This window comes from Castanea sativa, chromosome 1 (assembly GCF_040712315.1).
Source record: "Castanea sativa cultivar Marrone di Chiusa Pesio chromosome 1, ASM4071231v1".
NCBI classification, from domain to species: domain Eukaryota; kingdom Viridiplantae; phylum Streptophyta; class Magnoliopsida; order Fagales; family Fagaceae; genus Castanea; species Castanea sativa.
In genome coordinates, this window is record NC_134013.1 from 34,268,334 (window position 1) to 34,288,550 (window position 20,217).

General features: G+C 33.4%; 1 protein-coding gene across 1 annotated transcript; it reads left to right on the top strand.

Moving 5' to 3' along the window:
- Positions 1 to 11,392: 11,392 nt before the first annotated feature.
- On the top strand, positions 11,393 to 19,775 carry LOC142635256 (putative laccase-9). The gene is made up of 7 exons (XM_075809641.1): positions 11,393 to 11,596; positions 11,914 to 12,068; positions 14,567 to 14,814; positions 17,809 to 17,934; positions 18,342 to 18,945; positions 19,054 to 19,427; positions 19,510 to 19,775. The coding sequence occupies exons 1-7, from the start codon at positions 11,405 to 11,407 to the stop codon at positions 19,641 to 19,643; spliced, it is 1,833 nt and encodes a 610-aa protein (XP_075665756.1). The 5' UTR covers positions 11,393 to 11,404; the 3' UTR covers positions 19,644 to 19,775.
- Positions 19,776 to 20,217: the final 442 nt, after the last annotated feature.

Here is a 20,217-nt window from a genome sequence, read left to right on the forward strand (position 1 = left end):
TCCTTCACATTTTATCATTTCTATCATAGATGTCTATAGGGATACGGCTACTCGTGATAAGCTCATATTTTCTTCTGCTATCACGTGGATCTTACGCCACTTCTTTGTTCCTTTTCCTTCATCCGACCACTTCACCTTTATGTGTGCCATTGACTACGCTACCATTAAATAGAGCGAGGCACAGTTTCGTTCGAGGCGGTCCGGTTCGGCAGCTCCCCCCACTCCTTCGGCTTCTTCTACCTCCGCTCCCTTTTCTTCAGCGGGAGGTGTGACTTTGGATGTGATCATGGCGCAGCTTCAGCGCATGGATGCTCGTCTTGATACACTTTCTACGAAGTTGTATCAGGTGAACACCTATGTTGGCCGTATTGCTAGATGGCAAGCTCGCCTTGGTGGTTTTATGGAGTCTCCCTCTACTTCTCCTGAGGCATCCGAGACACTTGATGATGGTTCCAACGATGGTGATGATGAGGATGGAGATGCTAGCTCTTCCAATTCTGACGAGATGTCTACTTGACACTCTTACCCTTTGTCACTCGTGACAAAAAGGGGGATTAGTTTTGGATATGAGAGTAGTCACTCTTAGGGGGAGGGTTAGGAGATTTTTGTTAGGGGGAGAGTTTGTTTTTGGGGGATGTAGTAAGGATTACATGTATTTTTTTCTTTTCTTTCTTGTTAGAGATACATTGTTCTTGTACCTAGGTCTTGTGACCATTTTTACATACATGATGTTTCTTAAGTGGTATATATATATATATGATAATGTATGTTTCATTCACCTATCTCTACATGTGTTGTTACTTTTCTCTCTGTATACACATGATTCTTCTATTTGTATGCAATCTCTTATTTCTGCTTCACAAAAAGATGCCTTGATGTGTTTTGTTTAAAGTGTTTCAGAAATACAGGTTGTCAAAGTCTACTTGTCATGAACTCTCTTCTTGCAAAGTTTTTCAAGAGTTTATGTTAGGATAGATTTTATTATATTCAACAAGTGAGTATGAGTTGAGTAATTTATGACTTCTCTCATATGTTCATTTGTTTGTTGTGGTTTTGTCACAGATTGCCAAAAGTGGAGATTGTTAGGACATATGTGGTTCACTTAATAAGAACATATGTCATTCTTTTATGTAATTGGCTAATCCTTTGACAAAACGCACTTTACTTGTAATTGGGTAGATCTAGGATGTTTTTGATACTTCAAAAAACAAGGTTTCAAGATCAAGTGTTAAAGCCATGCAAGTTTGTCCAAGAAACAAGCTGAGAAGTGCTCTTCATTAAAGCTTGACAGCTGCAACTATCGAGCTTTAAGAAGCTGTTCCAGCCCCTTGGCTCGACAGCACCTCGACACCTCTAACTGTCGAGATTAAGGAAAAACAGTTTTTCAGTACTGTTTTGATTATGATTCGTGGACATATCTTTGGGCCTTCTTTTCTCATAACCCTAGATGTATAAAATGATTATTTTAAGGGCCGTCAAAGTAAGCACAAGTATTGAACAAAGTCTGTTCAAGCAATTTGTGACCAGAGACAAAGTTTGCCCTAGTTCATCTCTTTGTGAAGAAGCTGTTGTGTCTTTGCACCATAGGGTTTTATAACCAAGCATCTTCTCGTTCTTCATTGTGAGGATGAACTGAAGAACTTTGCAGCCAACATCTTTCTCAAGTTGGTGATTGAAGTCGCGTACTGGGATCCGCGTAAAATGATTAGTCACGTACTGGGAGCTGTGCATTGAAAAGGAGAGATTGTCACTACAGAACAAGTCCAATTGGGTATTAGGGTAAGGGTTCAACTATAGGTTGGTATAAGGTATTGAGATTCCTTTACTTGTAACCGCTTGTTGTGATAATAGTGGATTCTCGAGAGTGGTGACCTTAAAATCACCCGGTGGGGTTTTTATCTTGGAAGTTTTCCTCATTCGTAAACAAATCATCATGTCAATTTATTTTCCGCTGCACTTTAGTTTATTGGTGATTTGTTTGTGCTACCACGCGTTTGCATGTTAATTTGATTAATTAATTCAACTTGGCTAATTAATCAATTAATCCATCACTAGGAGTGAATACGTTTTTGGCCTATCAATATCCATTCTATTACAAGATCTATTACAGCAAATCAAATGTACCCATAAAATTGAAATTTGTATCTAATAATTATTATGCATCAGTTTTCTTTCTACTAATTTCAAAACAAAGACAAAGAAAAAAAGACTTTTAGTTTTGTATCAATAGTTAATGAGTAGCCTCCTCTCATATAACACATAACTCAAGTTGTATTTGACTATAAACTTAAATGACTTAGCTTGAGTTTGGTTCAACTTTTTGAAATTGTGTATTTTGAAAAAGCTGTGGATTTAAAAAGAGCGGCATGAAATTGTTTTTTTTTTTTAAAAAAAAAAAATTTTAAAAACAACATGTTTGGTAAAAGTTGTCAGAAAATGCCTTCTGGAAAATCTGAGTATTTAGTAAGCAATTATCAAAATTACAGTTTGAGGTGTAAATTGCCAAAAATGAAAAAACAAATGCTAAGGGATTTTTCATACTTAAAAAAAAAAAAAGGCAAAAACACTATTTTGATCCCTACATTTTGGGGCTACAATTAATTTGGTCCTTACATTTTGGTAGCAATCAATTTGGTCCATGTTATTGTCAATCTGCAATCAATTTGGTCCTTACCATTCACTTACTGACTGAAAATGTCTACGTGGCAAATGGATTGCATAGTTGGCACATTAAAGCTTACATGGCCAATAAAATATTAAAAAAAAATTTAAATTTTTTTTGGTTCTTATAGTTAACTTACTGATTGAAAATGTCTACGTGCAAATGGATTGCATAGTTGGCACATTAAAGCTTACGTGACCAATAAAATATTAATAATTTTTTTTTAAAATTAACATTTAAAAATGCCAAATAAGAATTTGAATGATCAAAAACTTCATGTTAGAAAAAAAAAAAAAAAAAACCCAAAAATACACCAAAACCTTTTTGAAAAATTCATCAAACACATTAAAAAAAAAAAACATAGAGTTAAAATTAACCCAACATCTATTTTCTCAAACTTTGTGCATGCAGCTTTGCGGGTAAATGTAAAATCTTTGAGAATTCAAATCCTACAAAAATCCCAAATCCTAGCACAACTGACAACCACTCCACCACAAGTCAACTGAGCCACAAGTAAACCCATCAAGCCACAGTTCTTAACCTGGCCAGCAATGCCCAGATACCCGAGATCCAAACAGCTGTGTCACTGCCATCCACATCGTAGCCAGTGTCATCTGTCATGGTCGAGATTGCTGATATGCCATAGACGAGTGACTCCGAGCTCCATCTCTTCTGCCCAGATTTGGGTTATCATTTCCTTTTCACCTGTTGCGATTTTCTAAATTTGCTGAGAATTCTAGGATGAATGTTTAAGGAATCAAGGGAGTAAGATGTGGGTTATCGCAAATGTAAGTTTTTAGACTCCTTAAAACACAAGTTGTTTAACCTAGTTATTTAGCCAAGTGATTACTTAAGTAAATTATACAAATTTAGGTTAACACAAGTAAATCATATCACGTTAACAACGCGGAAAATAAAGAACACAACGATATGATAACCCAAGAAAACCAAACTGGTAAAAAACTTGGGGAGGATTTAACCTAACTATCCTCAAGGTAAAACAAGATCCACTATGAAAGAATTGAAATTTTACAATAGCGACTTAGATCACTAACATCCTATTGCTACCTCGAATAGAAAACTTACTACCATGACCATGTGACAACTCCGAGTCCACGGACTACTTCTTTCTCAGATCCACAACATCCACAAGTACACCCACTTGTGTTTTTCTTTAAGCTCTTGAAACAGCAACTGAAGCGATCACCAAGCTCTCGACATCAATCTTGATCTTGATAACCCTAAGTGTATATAAAGGTAAACACCTCTAGATCTCACAAGAGATTCACACACACAACATATCAACAACCTCTAAAATGTGGCTAGGGTTTTTCTATTTTTATGAGATATAAAACATAAAACCCTACACGTCAAACGGGCTTAGACTGGGTTGGAAAATTCTATAGAAAAACAATCTGCACGAGCTTCGATCAATTTAGTCTAATTTTTGATCGATCGAGTCTTGCAGAAATTGAATAGTAATTTCCTACAATTACTCGATTCCAACTTTACATAAACACACACTTTAAGCAGTATAAATCTGGACTAAATGTTTTGATCATGATTTTCCAACATATACATATTGAAGTTCTAATACATTAGTTTCTAATTTCTTAAAACCTAACAGCAAATGTTGGCTTTTTTTTTTCTTCTTTTCTTTATTTGGGTTTTGGCAATACAAGTTTGAATATGTATAGGTTGTACAAGTTTGAATATGTATTTAGTTGAATCATATTTGTGTGAAAGAGAAATTTTTGGTTTAACTTGATTTTACTTTTGGAATAATTTGTAAAGACATTCTGTATCGAGATAAAAATTTTTGATGAAAGAGTTCAAGATTACAAATTTTGTTCTTACTATTTGATTTTTTATATTTTGTGTTCTTCTTGTTTGAAGATTAAATATTAAGTTAATTCATTTTAATTTTAAGGTTCTTTTTTTGGCCCTTTGATGACTTTGAAGATTTTTTATTATTTAATTTTTGTGTTTTTAATTTTTTTTTTCTGACGTGGAATTTTTGATCTTTCAAATGCTTATGTGTCATTTTTAAATGTTAAGTTTAACATTTTTTATTAATATTTTATTGGCCACATAAGCTTTGATGTGCCAACTATACAATCTGTTTGCCATATAGACATTTTCTATCAATAAGTTAACGGTACGGCTAAATTGACTGTAAATTGAAAATAACAGGAACCAAATTGATTGCTATCAAAGAGTAGAGACCAAATTGATTGTGATCCCATAATGTAGGGATCAAAATAGTGTTTTCGCCTAAAAAAAAAAGAATTCATACTTGTAGTTTTACCTTCTTAATAATAATAATAATAATAATAATAATAATAATAATAATAATAATAATAATTAATGACTTCATGTTAATAATAACTGACTCTTAATAAAAAAATTTGTGGCTTTATCATTTTTCATAAGAGAAGCGCTACGTCCACAAAATTTTCATAACAAATCTTAGGTTGTAAAATGTTATTGATTATAATTTGAATTACCATTGAAATTACTTTTTTGCCCCTAGTAACAACCCGTCACTTAAGATTTATTATGGAAGTGTTGTAAAAATGTTGCGAACATAACATTTCCTCTTTATAGTAAATACAAAATTATTAGCTTAAAAGTTAAAACCTAGTAATTTGGTAGAATGAATCTTTACAAAATAAAATTTTATTAACACTTAAATTTTAAATTTTGTAAGTATTATACTAAAAATGCTAAAAGTGCCACAATTTTCCAAAGAGAGCATAAGGTGCATGTCTTCCACTTGTCGCTTAACCCAAACCCAAAACCTTTTTTTTCTTTCTCTTTTTCCTCATCCACTCAATCACTTTTTTTCATTATCTTTCTTATTTTTCTTTTATTTACTTTCCTCTACACACAGGTCCTCTCTCTCTCTCTCTGCCCCAAAATGAAGAGCAGCACCAAGCCACCAAAACAAAAGTAATACTCCAGCCTCATAAGTAGACGTGGCAAAATGGGCGGGTTCGGGTCGGGTCAATTGGGTTTGCAGGTCAATCGGGTCACAGGTCAAAAAGTGTCATTTTTAAACGGGTCAATCGGGTTACTGGTCAATAGGGTTGCGGGTCGGGTCGGGTCGGGTTGACCTGTAATTTTCAAACAAGCTTTTTGTTTTTGAAATAGATGCAATCTGTCAATCGTTTATGAGTTCCTCAACTGTGATTAGATTCTCATTGGTGATACTGTTACCAATTACCACTAAACACTTGATACCCGAATTTGGTGCAACTCTTGTTCCAACTTTCTAGAAGCTAATAATGGTATAATCTTGGATTTGTTTAAAGTAGGAAGGGAAAATGAAGGTGGCAAGTAAAGAATTACAAACTATAATAGAGTATAACCAGTTGATGTATGCATCCAATTTAGTAATTTACCGACACATATAACATGCACATGCATTGTACACTAATATTAAAGAATTGGAATTTCCCTTGCTCTTCACTAAAGGACACTACGGTGCTGATGTGAACTCATCAAAAGCACAATTCAGGTTTGGGTCAGGTATTTTTTAGGTTGGGTCGGGTCAAGTCAGAAAATTCTGACTCGTTTTGCCATGTCTACTCATAAGTTCCACCATGCCATAGTAACAGATTTCACATTAGCTTTCACTCTCACACATAGACCCCACCATGACATCCTCATCTCGCCTTCCATCTCCAATGATTCCTCCCCTATGCCACCACTTCCAACTACACCACTTAGCCCAGTGAGTCTCTTCTACTGACTATATTTTTTATTGTTAGAGATTTTGGTAAAATTGAGAATTTAAAATAGAGCTAAGGGTAATATAGGGGCAATACGCTAAAGAATCAACAGTAATATATCGAAAGCAACTGTTCGTTTTCGAATTCCACCTCAGATGGTGCAATACCAAAATGCGCTTTTGGTTGATTGCAATTTCAGATTCCCAAAATGAAAAAAAAAAAAAAAAATCGTGTTTTGAAATCGCGAAGATGCTTTTTTTGCCCTAAAACGGTGAACCAAATGGGAACATAGTGTCTGTTTGGGAACTGATTACTTTGCTACAAACTGAAAACTTTTTGTTGGAAATATTATAGATAAATGTTAAAGTTAACTGAAATAATACAGTGGGACCCATGATAAATAGTACCAAAAAGTGCAGTAGGGCTATGGATAGTAGCGAAAATAAGGTGAACTGTAAAATAAGTTGGCAAAATTAATTATGCCAAACAGACACTTAGTGTGCATTTGGCTCCAAATTAAAAAGTCAACTTATTTTACTATTCAGCTTATTTTTGCTACTATTCATGGGTTTCATTGCACTTTTTGGTATTATTTATGGGTCTCACTGTACTATTTCAGCTAATTTGTACCTTTATCTACAGTACTTTTAGCAAAAAGTTTTTAGTTTCAACAAAATAAGCGGATCCCAGACAAACCTTTAGTGATGATTTTTTTTTTCAAACCTTAAAATTCATTTATATGCATTGGTTTGTTTTTTTAGTCGTAATATATCTACCAATGTAAAATATTTTTAGTCAAATATTTTCAAGTGTTTAGTGTAACATGTAAAATTTTTCAAGCACAAATCACCCAAACTGGTAACTTAGCTACCAGAGGCTAGAGCTACTAGTGTCAAAGCGATCCTAAGGCCAGATCAGTGGCTTTGGCGAATTGACAGCTGGCATCAATGGCGACTCCAAAAATTATTTTCAAGGTGGTCATTAAAAACAATTAAATTAAAATTTTTTAATAATAATAAAACTTGAATGTATTAATATCACAAAATAAAAACATACGTAAATATATAAAATTTTAAAATTTCTTTTCACAAGTTTTCATATTTTGAAATCATTGTGTCACATGATAGTTTCATTATCAATATTATCTGCAACATCCTTTTCAATATACACAACTAAGTAATTAAGCTATTGATCTTCTATTCAATTACTAATATATTGCCTAAATAAGTACTAATATAAACAAAATGCATTATCTTTTTGAAAAATATATCACACAAATCCAACAAATTCGGCTAAAGATTAAAGCAAGCATTAACATACTAGCTAATTAAAAAGTATGCATTTTTTTATATATAATAAAATAGTGATTTTAAAATATTCCATTTGAAAACACAATTTAAAAAATCGCAATTAAATGTTTGATTTGGGCTTTTAGGCTAATTTGTTTGTTTCAGCAATTTTTGAGAAGTGCTATATTCACAACATTTTTGCAACATTTTCACAATAAAACCTAGGTGATAAGTTTTTATTGGTTCTAATTTAAACCTACTGCTGAAATTATTTTTTTGTTTACCAGTAACAATTTGTTATTTAGGATTTGCTACAAAATATTGCGAAAATATTGTGAACATTGAATTTCTTGTAATTTTTTTTCTTCAACATTCAACTAACCAAAATTTTGGAGAGGTTGAATTTTATTTTTAACGGGCTCAATTTTTATTAATGGTGTTTAAGTTTTTTTTTTTTTTTTTTTTTAAACTTTTTTTTAAGGTGGTCTTTTTTTTTAGGGTGGTCAAAAGACTCATATTAATTTAAAACTCAAATTTTTTTAAGGTATATTTCAAAAAAAAAAAAAGGGTGGTCTTGTGACCACCCTCATTAGTACTTGGCGCTGCCCTTGGCTAGCACTGGCCATTGGATCAGTGGATTTGACAATCCGACCAACAAATGGAGACCGAGAGAACTACTATGTGATTTTGTAAAATATGTTACCAAGTTTTTAAAAGTAGAATGTTTATCGCACTTCACAAAGAATTTTATGGTCAATAAAAATTATTATTATTATTTTTTTTACACAAGATAGAATTTTTTTCTAGCCTAATCTAACGCTCTGTTTGTTTCACTGAAAAACCTTCTGTAAAGATAGTTTTCCACATTTTCCAGTGTTTGGTAGCACAAAAAAAACCTGGTCAACGGAAAACTATCTTTGGTCAACAGAAAACCCTAATAAAAATAAGGCTTATTTTCTATAAGTTGTTTTCCAAAAAATTTTTTTGGAAAACAATCTCTCTCTCACACGGTGCATCTTCTATAAATATTATATTTGTCTATAGCTGTGGGAAACATAATTTTTTGGCGTCTTCTCTCTCTCATAGTAAGTTTTCTCACTTTTTCTCTCTTCCCTTTGCTTTTTCTCTCCTCACACCCTCACTGTCACTAACTCTAGTTTCTCCTCTTCCCATAGATCTCTCTCTTTAACTATTTCTCCAGGCAAAAGTTACTTCTTTTTCATACATAAAATGCAAAAAAATAAAAAAGAAGAAGAAAGAATGAATGAAGTAAAAGATAAAAATTTTAAACATAGTACCTATATTGCTCTAAATTGCTTTTACATGGGACAATATTTACCGTGGACTAATAATATTGTTATATAATGAATGATAATTGTTTAGGAAAATTGCATTTGTTGGTAAATACTTTTTTTGTTGGCAAATACTATGCAGTGATGATATATTATGCAGTACATTATGTAAATACATAATTTAGAGTAATATTGAAGACTTGTGGTTGATCATAATAAATAATTAGTATACCAACAAAAAGAGTAGATAATTAAAAGTTATTGTTTTTATACTTATTGAAAATATATTCTCCTGTCAAATTTATATATATAGGCAAATGGTTGATATGTGTGTGTGTACGTACGTACGTTACTATCTATATATATGAATAAGATGAGTGGTAGAGATCATGAAAATTTGATAACTAATTAATTTTGATTGTATATTTTCAAAATTTTAGTATAAAAACCAAATTCATTCTTGATTTTTTATTCATAATGATTACATTAGTTAGTTTACATAATATACATGTTTTAAATTATACAAAAAATATTTTTAAAAAATTGCATACCAAACACCTGAATACATTCTCAAGCTCATTTTCAAGGTTGTTATCAAACACTGGAAAATGAGATAGTTTTCTAGAAAATGCTTTCTGGAAAATAAACCATTTTCCAGAAAACGTTAATGCTGAAACAAACAGAGCGTAAGTGTATATGTGTGAAGCTTCCTACTGGAGACTTGAACCCCGGCTCTTGCCCCTACACTCCACAAACACTTATACTTGTGGAGTGACTATCGCACCAAGGGTGTGTGGAGGTAATAAAAATTATTTTTGAATTGACCAAATTTTATAATAAAAAAAATGGTTAAATGTTGAAAATATTTTCCATAAAACAACAAAACAAATGGGCCCTAAATGACAAACAATTTTGAAGTTGTACAGCCATATACGTGGTTAGTGTTGATATATTACGTTACCATATTCATTTAAAAAGAGATAAGATATTCTTATCACAGGAAAAATCATAAAACAAATATATCAAAAAAAAGAAAAAAAAAGAGAGAGTTTGTTGGATATCAGATACAAACTGAGAAAAAAGATAATTTTGCAAAAAGGTACAAACTGAGAATGTCTATCCATATTTGATTCAATATAATTATTACATTACCATTTATTATCCAAATGCATCCAAAGAGAGTTGTTGGATATCAGATACAAACTGAGAAAAAAGATAATTTTACAAAAAGATACAAACTGACAATGTCTATATCCATATTTGATTCAATATAATTATTACATTACCATTTATTATCCATTTGATAGGATAGTCAAACCCAAAGCTAATTTTTTTTTTAAATGTGCTTCATTGCTGCAGGATTCATTGGCCTATATACAGGCCTACTTGTCAGGCCCAAGAAAAAGAGTGAAAAAAAACAAATAAATTTCAAAAACCTCGCTCTTTTTTGGTCTTCTCCCTGGATGCAGCCAAAAAAAAAAAAAAAATACAAAAACGTTTTCTAGGTTATTTTTCTCTTTTGTTGAAGAAAATATATTTCTTCTATACACAATATATATGTTTAAGAAAGTACAATTTGAGAGCTTTTCACCCCTCAAGATTTGTAGACTTACAAGAGAATACTGTTAGATGGCTATGTTTGTTGTATTCTGAGGATAGCTGTTATACTTATTGTCTCAAGATCCGCGCAATTCTACCACCTTTTATTGGTAAACTTATTTTGTGCAAATATCAAGAAGATTCAGGTAATATTTCTCATTTTTATTCTAAAAAATTATTAGATATTCTCAAGTACAACAACACAATTTTCTTTTAATTTAGAGTTAGCTGAATGTATTTTTGGGCCTAAAAAATTTAGACCATGCGTTTTCTTATATTTAAATATGAATTAGTTTTTTATATCATTTTATTTCAAATCTATTTTAAATACGGGAGAGTAGAGAATTTTACACCCTTAAATTGCAGTAGATGGAATGCACATTGCACAATAATCAAAGAGTTTGTAATTTTTTTTTAAATAACTTTTATTGATTAATTTTTTTTTGGTAACAATACATCATACGAACTTTTATTTATTTAATTTTTCTGAAAGATAAGAAGACCTAAATTATATTCTATTGGGTAATGGAGGGGGTTTATTTAATTTGAAGGCTTAGGCTACTGCCTTAGCTGCCTATAGGCTATAATCAAGTTTGTTGCTAAATTTTGTTCAAATAAAAAAGATAAAAACCACCACCGCGCATCATTAACATGATAATCACTTTACAAGTACACAATTTTTATGGAATGAGGTGGAAGTAAGGGCTGGGGCTCAACATGTAATTTCCTTTTTGCTAGAAGGGCACATGTAATTAACTAATTATCCCATGTCTTTTTCACACGTGTTTTAAACACCATTTAACGTTATAGATTTTTAAAATAATTTTGATGGCAAGACGTTTAGCTCTTAAAACTGTTGGCGAATGTCAAGCATCTGTAAATATTTTTCTTTATTTGGTACGAGATTCAGCTAGGTATATGGGATTACAGAATATGGATTTGGGCCTAGCATTCCTAGGATTTTTGTTTCTAGATGGGCTATTCCTTTGCATGGCTGCGGAGCACGAGATCACCTTTGATGTAAGTTTCAATGCAATATATTTGCTCCTCGTACAGAATGGAATAGATTTGGGTCCAATGTTCTTGTACATTTAATCAGTTGAGATATAGATATGTATCAAACAAATGTTATATGTATCAAACTTAAGTTTGCATGAAATGCATGCAAGCGAAAGTGTCTCATATTCATTATGTAAAGACAATCTTGATTGTTTACATGTTTTTAATGTCAATTACCCACCAGTAATGAAACTTTTTCTTTTCTTTTACTTTTTTGTTTTTCTAATTCTCCTTCTAATTGTATTTCATTTAAATATAAATATTCATCCTAATTGCAGCTGAGAGAGAAAGTTGTTACAAGTCTGTGTAACAAAAGCGAGAGCTTGCTCCTTGTAAACGAATCGTACCCGGGCCCTACACTTCGTGTTCGCAAAGGCGATACAGCTTATATTACCGTCAACAACAATGGTTTATATGGTCTGACTGTTCACTGGTGAGGAAGCCTCTCTCTCTATCTCTCTCTCATTGACACTTGCTATTGATAATATAATATAATCTTATATTATAACAAATAATGATGAATAATATAATCTTATATTATATATAAAACTGAATAGGTTACATTTATGTTTGATCTCGTAATATTATGCGGCATAAGCTTTTGCAAACACAAATTTTTTTTTTTTTGGTGGGTTCCCATTAGCTTAACTGGTAAAGTTTCTGATGGTCGAATAAGAGATCTGGAGTTCAGTCTCCGCCTACACCAAAAACTGATTGGTGTCTTGGTCTGATGACAAAGAGCGCTCATCAGGAACAGACATCATAGGTTGAAATTCTCTATAAAAAAAAAAAAATTAAAATTTTTTTTTTTTTATACAAGATAAAATTTTTACTCTAGCATAATCTAAGTGTATATGTGTGTGAAACTCATTCCTGAAGACTTAAACTCCGACTCTTGCCCCTACACCCTACAAACACTTATACTTGTGGAGTGACCACCGCACCAAGGGTGCACGGTGATGCAAACACACAATTTTAAATTTTAATGTATATTTTAAACACAATCATAATAAATACCTATTAATAATTACCATAATTATATATATTTAATAATTTCATATAAAAACACCATCATAATAAATACTTATTATTTACTACTATAATTATCTAATATTATATAAAGACATTTGATTTTCGGATGACCTTGTGTTATTTTATCATATAAACAATTTTACATGCCAATATTCTATAATACACACACACACACTAATTTGATTTTAAACTCTTTTCTATATTTAAACTTTTTAGAATCTTGAAATTCACGTTTCTTTAGATAGGGTAATTCTAGATATTATGAGATTATAGTAAATATATATTTTCTGATTTTGCATAATAGTGTGTTCTATTAATTATATTAATGGTGAGAATCCAGGTGGGAGCTTTACACACACATATACATTCAAATTATGTTATATTAGAATTTCTATCTTATATATAAAAAAAACATTAATGTCAAAGTTTGTCCTAAATGTAATTTACTATTCAATTTATAAACTTATTTTTTATGTATAATATTAGACTACCAAAAATTGATATTTAAACATTTGATTGATGACATAGTTATTGATCTTTGGTCAATTATAAATTTTGCAAGCATGAAAGATATAAGATGTAAATATAATTAAATAATAGATTTGTCAAAATTCACATCAAATAAAAAGATATTGAATAGTTGTAGTCTTGGATTACAACTAAGTTTGTTGCCAAATTTTATTATTTGGGAAATATAAAAAGTGGTAAAAAAATCATATTGAATCATAAAAAAGTCATATTAATGACTACCAAAGGATCAAATTTCATATTTAGGGTTTGTTTAGGATCCGCTTATTTTGCTGAAATTGAAAACTTTTTGTTGAAAGTACTGTAGATAAATATTAAAGTTAACCGAAATAGTATAGCGAGATTCATGAATAGTACAAAAAAGTGCAGTGAGACCTATGAATAGTAGAAAAAATAAGTTAAATAGTAAAATAATCTGGCAAAATTAAGTCATGTCAAATGTAGACTTAGATAAAAATTAAATGGAAAGAAATTATATTTTATAAAATTTTCCCACAGACTAGTATATATACATGGTGCAAACTAGTTTATTTATTTGGTTTTTAGCACTTTTCTCGATCAATGAGAAATATAACTTTTTAACAACCTACTAACTCTATATTAACAAATTGTTTTCAACCAGTAGACACACCTAAGTTAGAACAAAACTAGTTGGGTCACTGCCCGGCTGCCCCAAGAATAAATTTCAATTAACAAATTGAAAACTCTAATACATTTTTATTTATAAATACAAATAAATACACTTTTTTTTATAACACATGCAAATACACTTGATCCATATTATTAGGGTAAAAATAAACGATTTATTTCTAAAAATGCACCAACCAAGATTTTCAAACCAACTTAGAGACAGGAAGAAGAAAATAATTTGAAAAGTCGAATGTTGTCCAGGATAAATTTCTTATTATTAACCAAGATTGTCAAACCAAATTAGAGATGGGAAAAAGATAAGCATTTGAAAAGTCAGAGTGTTTGCGAGGATAAAAAGCTTATGCCTACATGCATGTTGGATTAAACCGACATTTGGAAGCTAGAGATCCTCTGTTGCAACTTGCAAGAAAAGAAACAAAAAGAAAGTGATCATGCTTTAATGGGCAACCAATGGCAATCTTCAGCTCACCGTATTATAGATAATGATGATATTTAATGTAACTTTAAGTAATGTTATACTACTAAATTTTTTTTATTGGATGCAAACTTTGAAAATTCTACTATTAGATTAAATTTTCATTTTATTCCCTCTATGGTTGCAAAATTTCAAAATAATCCAAAGATCAATTATGATACAGCACACTTGACTATTCACAAATCAACATTAGTAAGCAAAGATTATGAAAATTGTTTGATGTCAACTTTTACCTTTAATTATAGGCATGGAGTAAAGCAACCAAGAAATCCATGGTCAGATGGTCCTGAATACATTACACAGTGTCCCATTCAACCAGGAAATAGCTTCACTTATAAGGTCATATTTTCTGATGAAGAAGGAACTTTATGGTGGCATGCTCATAGTGACTGGACACGTGCCACAGTATATGGGGCCATTGTTGTTGAACCTGTTGAGGGAAAATTATATCCATTTGACAAGCAGCCAAATGGCGAACACATAATTATACTTGGTAAATTTCTTTCTTTCACAAAGTTTGGGTTTTTTTTTATTATTATTTATTTTTTATAAGAAGATTGCAGCTTTACTAAGAAGAAGATAAAAAACGTTATATCTTGAGCCAATGAAAACTCAATAATATTAGGATTTTCCTCTATCCAAGTTACATAAGAATCAACATGCTTGGCATACTGAGCCAAGATATGAGTTGGGCAATTGTCTTGTCTTCTAACATGACATACCAAAACCTGCCTAAAATCTTTGAGGTAATGCTGAATTCATTCAATGATATTAGCTATAACTATGGGAGGTTCACTTAGTTATACAAAAAAAAAAATAAAAATCTCTATCTCTCATCTGCCTCTAATTTCTGTCACTGCCTCTCTATCTCAAGCACACCACCATCGACAGAAGCACCACCACACCAAAACCACCATTACAGCAAACCACACCACCACCAACGACAGAGTTACCACCACACCAAAACCACTATCACGGCAAACCTGTCGTGACCCAAGAACCAAGCAGCATACGCACTGTGACCCACCCAAACAAAACCCAAAAACCACCTGCCACCACCATCACCATCGTGAACCCATAGATGACCCATAACAAAAACCCACCCTCACCACGGCAACTCCCACCTCCACCACCATGAACCCACAAAAAAATCCAATCCAAAATCAGCATCTACCTTGCATTTGATCTAACCAATCAGAATTCAAAGCTGAAAATCAAGCCAAAAAAAAAAAAAAAACACAAAGAGAAAACCTAGATGAAATCACAAAGAGAAAACCCAGAGAGAACCCAAGTGAAAACCCAGATGAAACCCAGCGATTGCCCCATCGGAACCCACCCTTCACTAGAGAGGGCGATTAGACAGGTCCATACCCATACCGTTGTCACTCTCAGTCTCCCTCTCTCATCTCTCTCTCCGTTTGTGGCTTGGTGTTTCTCCACCTCCCCTCCGATCCGATCTACTGTTAATGATCATGGTGGAGCTTCGTTGATGATCACGGTGGATGATCAAGGTGAATGATCATGGTAGATGATTCGTGGAGCTCCTTTGGTGCTTACCCATAGGTTGATGATCACGGTGGAGCTCCGTTGATTGAAGAGAAGAGAGAGAAAGAGAGGAAAGTGAGTGAGAAACAGAGAAAGACAGAGAGAAATGAGAGATCGTGTGATGAGAGAAAAAAACAAGAATATAATAGAATATAATCTTTTGGTAAAGTGCTATAGTACTATCTTACATTTAGGATGGTAATGTACCACTATGCCAAAAAAATTTGGATTTTTTGAAATTCCACTTCTTGATGCTGAGCTACTTTGGGCTTAAATGCCAAATTTTCCTTACATTTGACAGGCCCAATATTAATGCTCTTACTCATTACTGCTACTACCTGACTTGTACTGTCTTGGATAACCACCCCAACCCCAGCTGACTGAGCTGCTGCAAAAGTGGCACTATCGTAATTCATTGTATACCTTGAAGGTGCAGGCGGGTTCCATCTTATTTCCTCCACAACTATAGCCCGATATATTTGCAAGTTGGCCGTTTGGAATTCATTAAACATGAATATGGCATTTTGCACTATAGCTGAGCCGTGCATTCGAGTTTTCCCTTGCTGAACCTCATTATGACTAAACCAAAGACACCAAGCAACCATAACCACAAGCTCCAATACTTCATCTCCAAAGTTCCAGACATACATTAAGTACCACATGAAGTCCATAAATTCTGGAAAAGATACTCCCTAAGCCTCCAAAGGAAGCCCTGTAAGAGTCCACACCTCGCAAGCAATCTTGCAATCCCAAAACACATGACCACTAGTCTCTGCTTCTGTTTCACAGGCCTCACAAACCAGATAATCATGTACTTTTCTATGACAGAGATTAATCTTTATTGGGATGATGTACTTGCTAGCTCACCATGCAAATGATTTGACTTTGTTTGGTACACTAAGGTGCGGTTTGGATTTACCGTTTTGGGCATATGGCGTTTTGCTTTTTCAACTTTTTTTTTTTAGTCAAGAATGTTGAATTTCTGTATGAACAGTGCATCCGTGCACTGTTTACATGACCCACGAATATCAGCAACTTTTTTCACTAAAAATAGGTTTTACGGTATTATTCACACATTTAAAAATTATTTTGTTACAGTATTTTTATTTTTTAGTTTCCAGTTTTCAGTTGTATTCAAATGCACCGTAAACCTCCTCCAAAATCTTTTGCAAGTCCAAGTGCTTGAAGCCGTTCTAGAATCCCCAAGTCTCCAATAGTCACGGCCACCTCATGCGCACTTTTAACTGTGAAATAGCCTTTTAGAGTATACGCCCAAACTTATCTATCTTGTGGTAACTGTGAGTTTAAAGGAATGCCCAGAATAGAAGCGACGTCAATTGGTGAAAATAATTGCCGTATCATATCAATTCTCCAAGCTTTCGTATGTGGGTTGATGAGTAGCGACACCTTGGCATCTTGAGAAACTCCAAGTGGCCTGGCCATAAGCTTGAAGGTAGAGGGTTGAGGTAACCATTTATTCTTCCAAATTTCAAAGCTTTGGCCATTCCCCACCTGCCTCCGATGGCCTTGCTAGACAATCGGTTGCTTTGCCAAAATACTACGCCAAGCATAAGGCGGATGGTTACCCAACTCAGCTGTCAGAAAGTCTCCATTGGGAAAGTATTGAGCCTTAAACACCCTATAAACTAGAGAGTTAGTACAAGTCTGCAGTCTTCACCCTTATTTTGCAAGTAAAGCCAACTTGAAAGCTTTTAGATCGCGAAAACCCAACGCTTCTTCTTTAGACATATACATCTTATCCCAACTTAGCCAAGCCATTTTATTTTTCTCATTAGCCTGGCCCCACCAAAACTTACACGCCATACTTGTCATCTCATCCCACAAAACATTTGGCAGTTTTTATAAGAATTTCTTAACCCTGTATTGAACATACCAACTTAGAAAAGTAATAATATACTATCTTAACCCTTACTTACTGCAGGGGAATGGTATAATGGATACTTGAGGAAATTGCTCGAAGCTGCCATGAGAATCGGAGCTGATGTAGCACCATCAGATGCTTACACTATCAATGGTCAACCTGGATTTTCGAATGATTGCTATATTGGTATGAAAGATGTATATCCATATGTAATTCTTTCATGAATTAACCTTGTACTAGTCAGTTCATCATCGGGTTATATATTGCGCGATATTTCGTGCACATGCTAGCTCTTTGGGTTTTTTTTTCCCCTCTTGTAGTTGGAGATTGATTTTGAGAATATTAATTAAAAGAGGTATACAAGTCGAGATCAATGATTTAATTGTACTTAGTACAAGTGATTGGTGCTCATTTATCCTAGCTATAAATATGGCTAGTAGCATATAATTTTGATATATTGATAGTCGGGGGTGGAGGGATTTCAATTTAGGATGAATCTGTTGAAAATTCGATAAGGTGCCAACCACTTGACTAGACTAGTAGCATATAATTAATTTAGACTTTCTTGAACTTATCATAATTTCATGTTGCAGAAAATATAACAATATTTGAGGTTGCTCGTGGCAATACATATCTTTTTCGAATAGTGAGTGCAGTGATGAATGAAGAAATGTTCTTTGGAATTGCTGGACACAATATCACAGTAGTGGGTCAAGATGGTGCATACTTGAAGCCCATACCTACCAGCTACATCATGATTTCCCCTGGACAAACAATGGATGTCTTGGTCACAGCAAACAATTCCATTGATGGGCACACTTCCTATTACATGGTTGCTACGCCTTATTCAGACTCAGGAGGGGCTCCGTTCAATGAAAAAACCACTTCAGCAGTTCTCAACTACGGTGGTTTAATATACAATCCTCTCTATCCAGAATTCCTTCCTGATCCTAAAGATACAGACGCCGCAGATGCCTTTACAAGACAAATAAAGGCATTGGCAACTGAAGAGCACCCAATTGATGTCCCACAAGAAATTGATGAAAGAATATTCATTACAATATCTGTGAATCAATTGCCTTGTAATCTACCTGATGGTGAGAAATGTGGCGGGCCAGGTGGTAACATGCATGCTTCAACCTTAAACAACATAAGTTTCCAGAACCCATCGGTTGATATATTGCAAACATACTATTGGTATTGTCTTTATACTCTCGGTATTGTTACAAAGAAGAAACAATTAGTCAAGCTCATATATACATATATGTATACATACATGAACGTGTGCAACTTCTCATTTTGCAGGAACTTAACCGCTTCTACTGCTCCTCCTCTTCCTTTTGACACTGATTTTCCGGCTTTTCCTCCTGTTCCTTTTAACTACACCGCAGGTGACAATGCCCAATATCAATTTCCCAGCCTAGGAACGAAGGTAAGGATGATAGAGTATGGTCAAAGAGTGGAAATCGTGTTCCAAGGGACTAATATAGGGAATCCGGAGAACCATCCATTGCATCTTCATGGTTATAGCTTCTACGTGGTTGGAAGGGGTTATGGAAACTTTGACACCGACCCCAATTACAAACATGATTACAATTTGGTTGATCCACCTAGAGTTAACACCGTTGGAGTTCCTAAAAATGGCTGGGTTGCCATTAGATTTAAAGCTGATAATCCCGGTAATCTCTCTCTCTCTCTCTCAATCTGTTTGTACGCGTGTAATAAATTTTCATTGACATGGATGCATGATTTCTATTTTAGGGGTTTGGTTTATGCACTGTCATTTGGAAAAGCACGCCATCTACGGTATGGCTGGGGTACTCATTGTGAAGGATGGAGACAACGATCAAGAAAAAATGCTGCCACCTCCTAAAGATGGTATGCCTAAATGTTGATTGTTTTAGAAATTTTTTCCTGTTGGATCTGTGTTTTAGAAAATGTTTCAATTCGATCTCAAAGTGGCACCTTCAACTATAGTTCGCCTATTTGTTTAGTGTATTTTAGTAACTGTTTCGGTTCGATCTCTAAGTGGCACCTCTAACTGGTTTGCTTGTATGTTTAGTTTGTTTTAGAAAATGTTTTGGTTTGATCTCTGTGGACTCAGGATGGAAAATTATTTGAATTGGGACTTTTGAGAAGTTTTCATTTGTTTGTGTAATTGTACAGTTAAGATGCTTTGAAATTTGAACCATATCCTTTGAGATATTTTCATTTGGAAGTCTCTCTTTCTCATTTTTTAGAATAATGAGAGAGAGAGAGAGAGAGAGAGAGAGAGAGAGAGAGATTGCTACATGTCTGGAGGACTACTAAATGCAAGGCCATAATTGTGACCATTCTCCTCTCCTTTGCCAGTATGATGTCCTATGTGTGGTATTTGCACTCTACGTACGATACCATATTAATTTGTAAGTTTCGAATAAAATTTGCAATAATTTTATTATTATTTATATATATATAACGTTTCAAATT

Bases quoted from the DNA above. Each gene is read 5' to 3' on its own strand.
- LOC142635256 (XM_075809641.1), top strand. From the start codon at position 11,405: ATGGCAAGACGTTTAGCTCTTAAAACTGTTGGCGAATGTCAAGCATCT. The intron at 17,935-18,341 runs GTATGAAAGATG...TTCATGTTGCAG, and splicing joins TTCGAATGATTGCTATATTG to AAAATATAACAATATTTGAG. The intron at 18,946-19,053 runs GTATTGTCTTTA...CTCATTTTGCAG, and splicing joins ATATTGCAAACATACTATTG to GAACTTAACCGCTTCTACTG.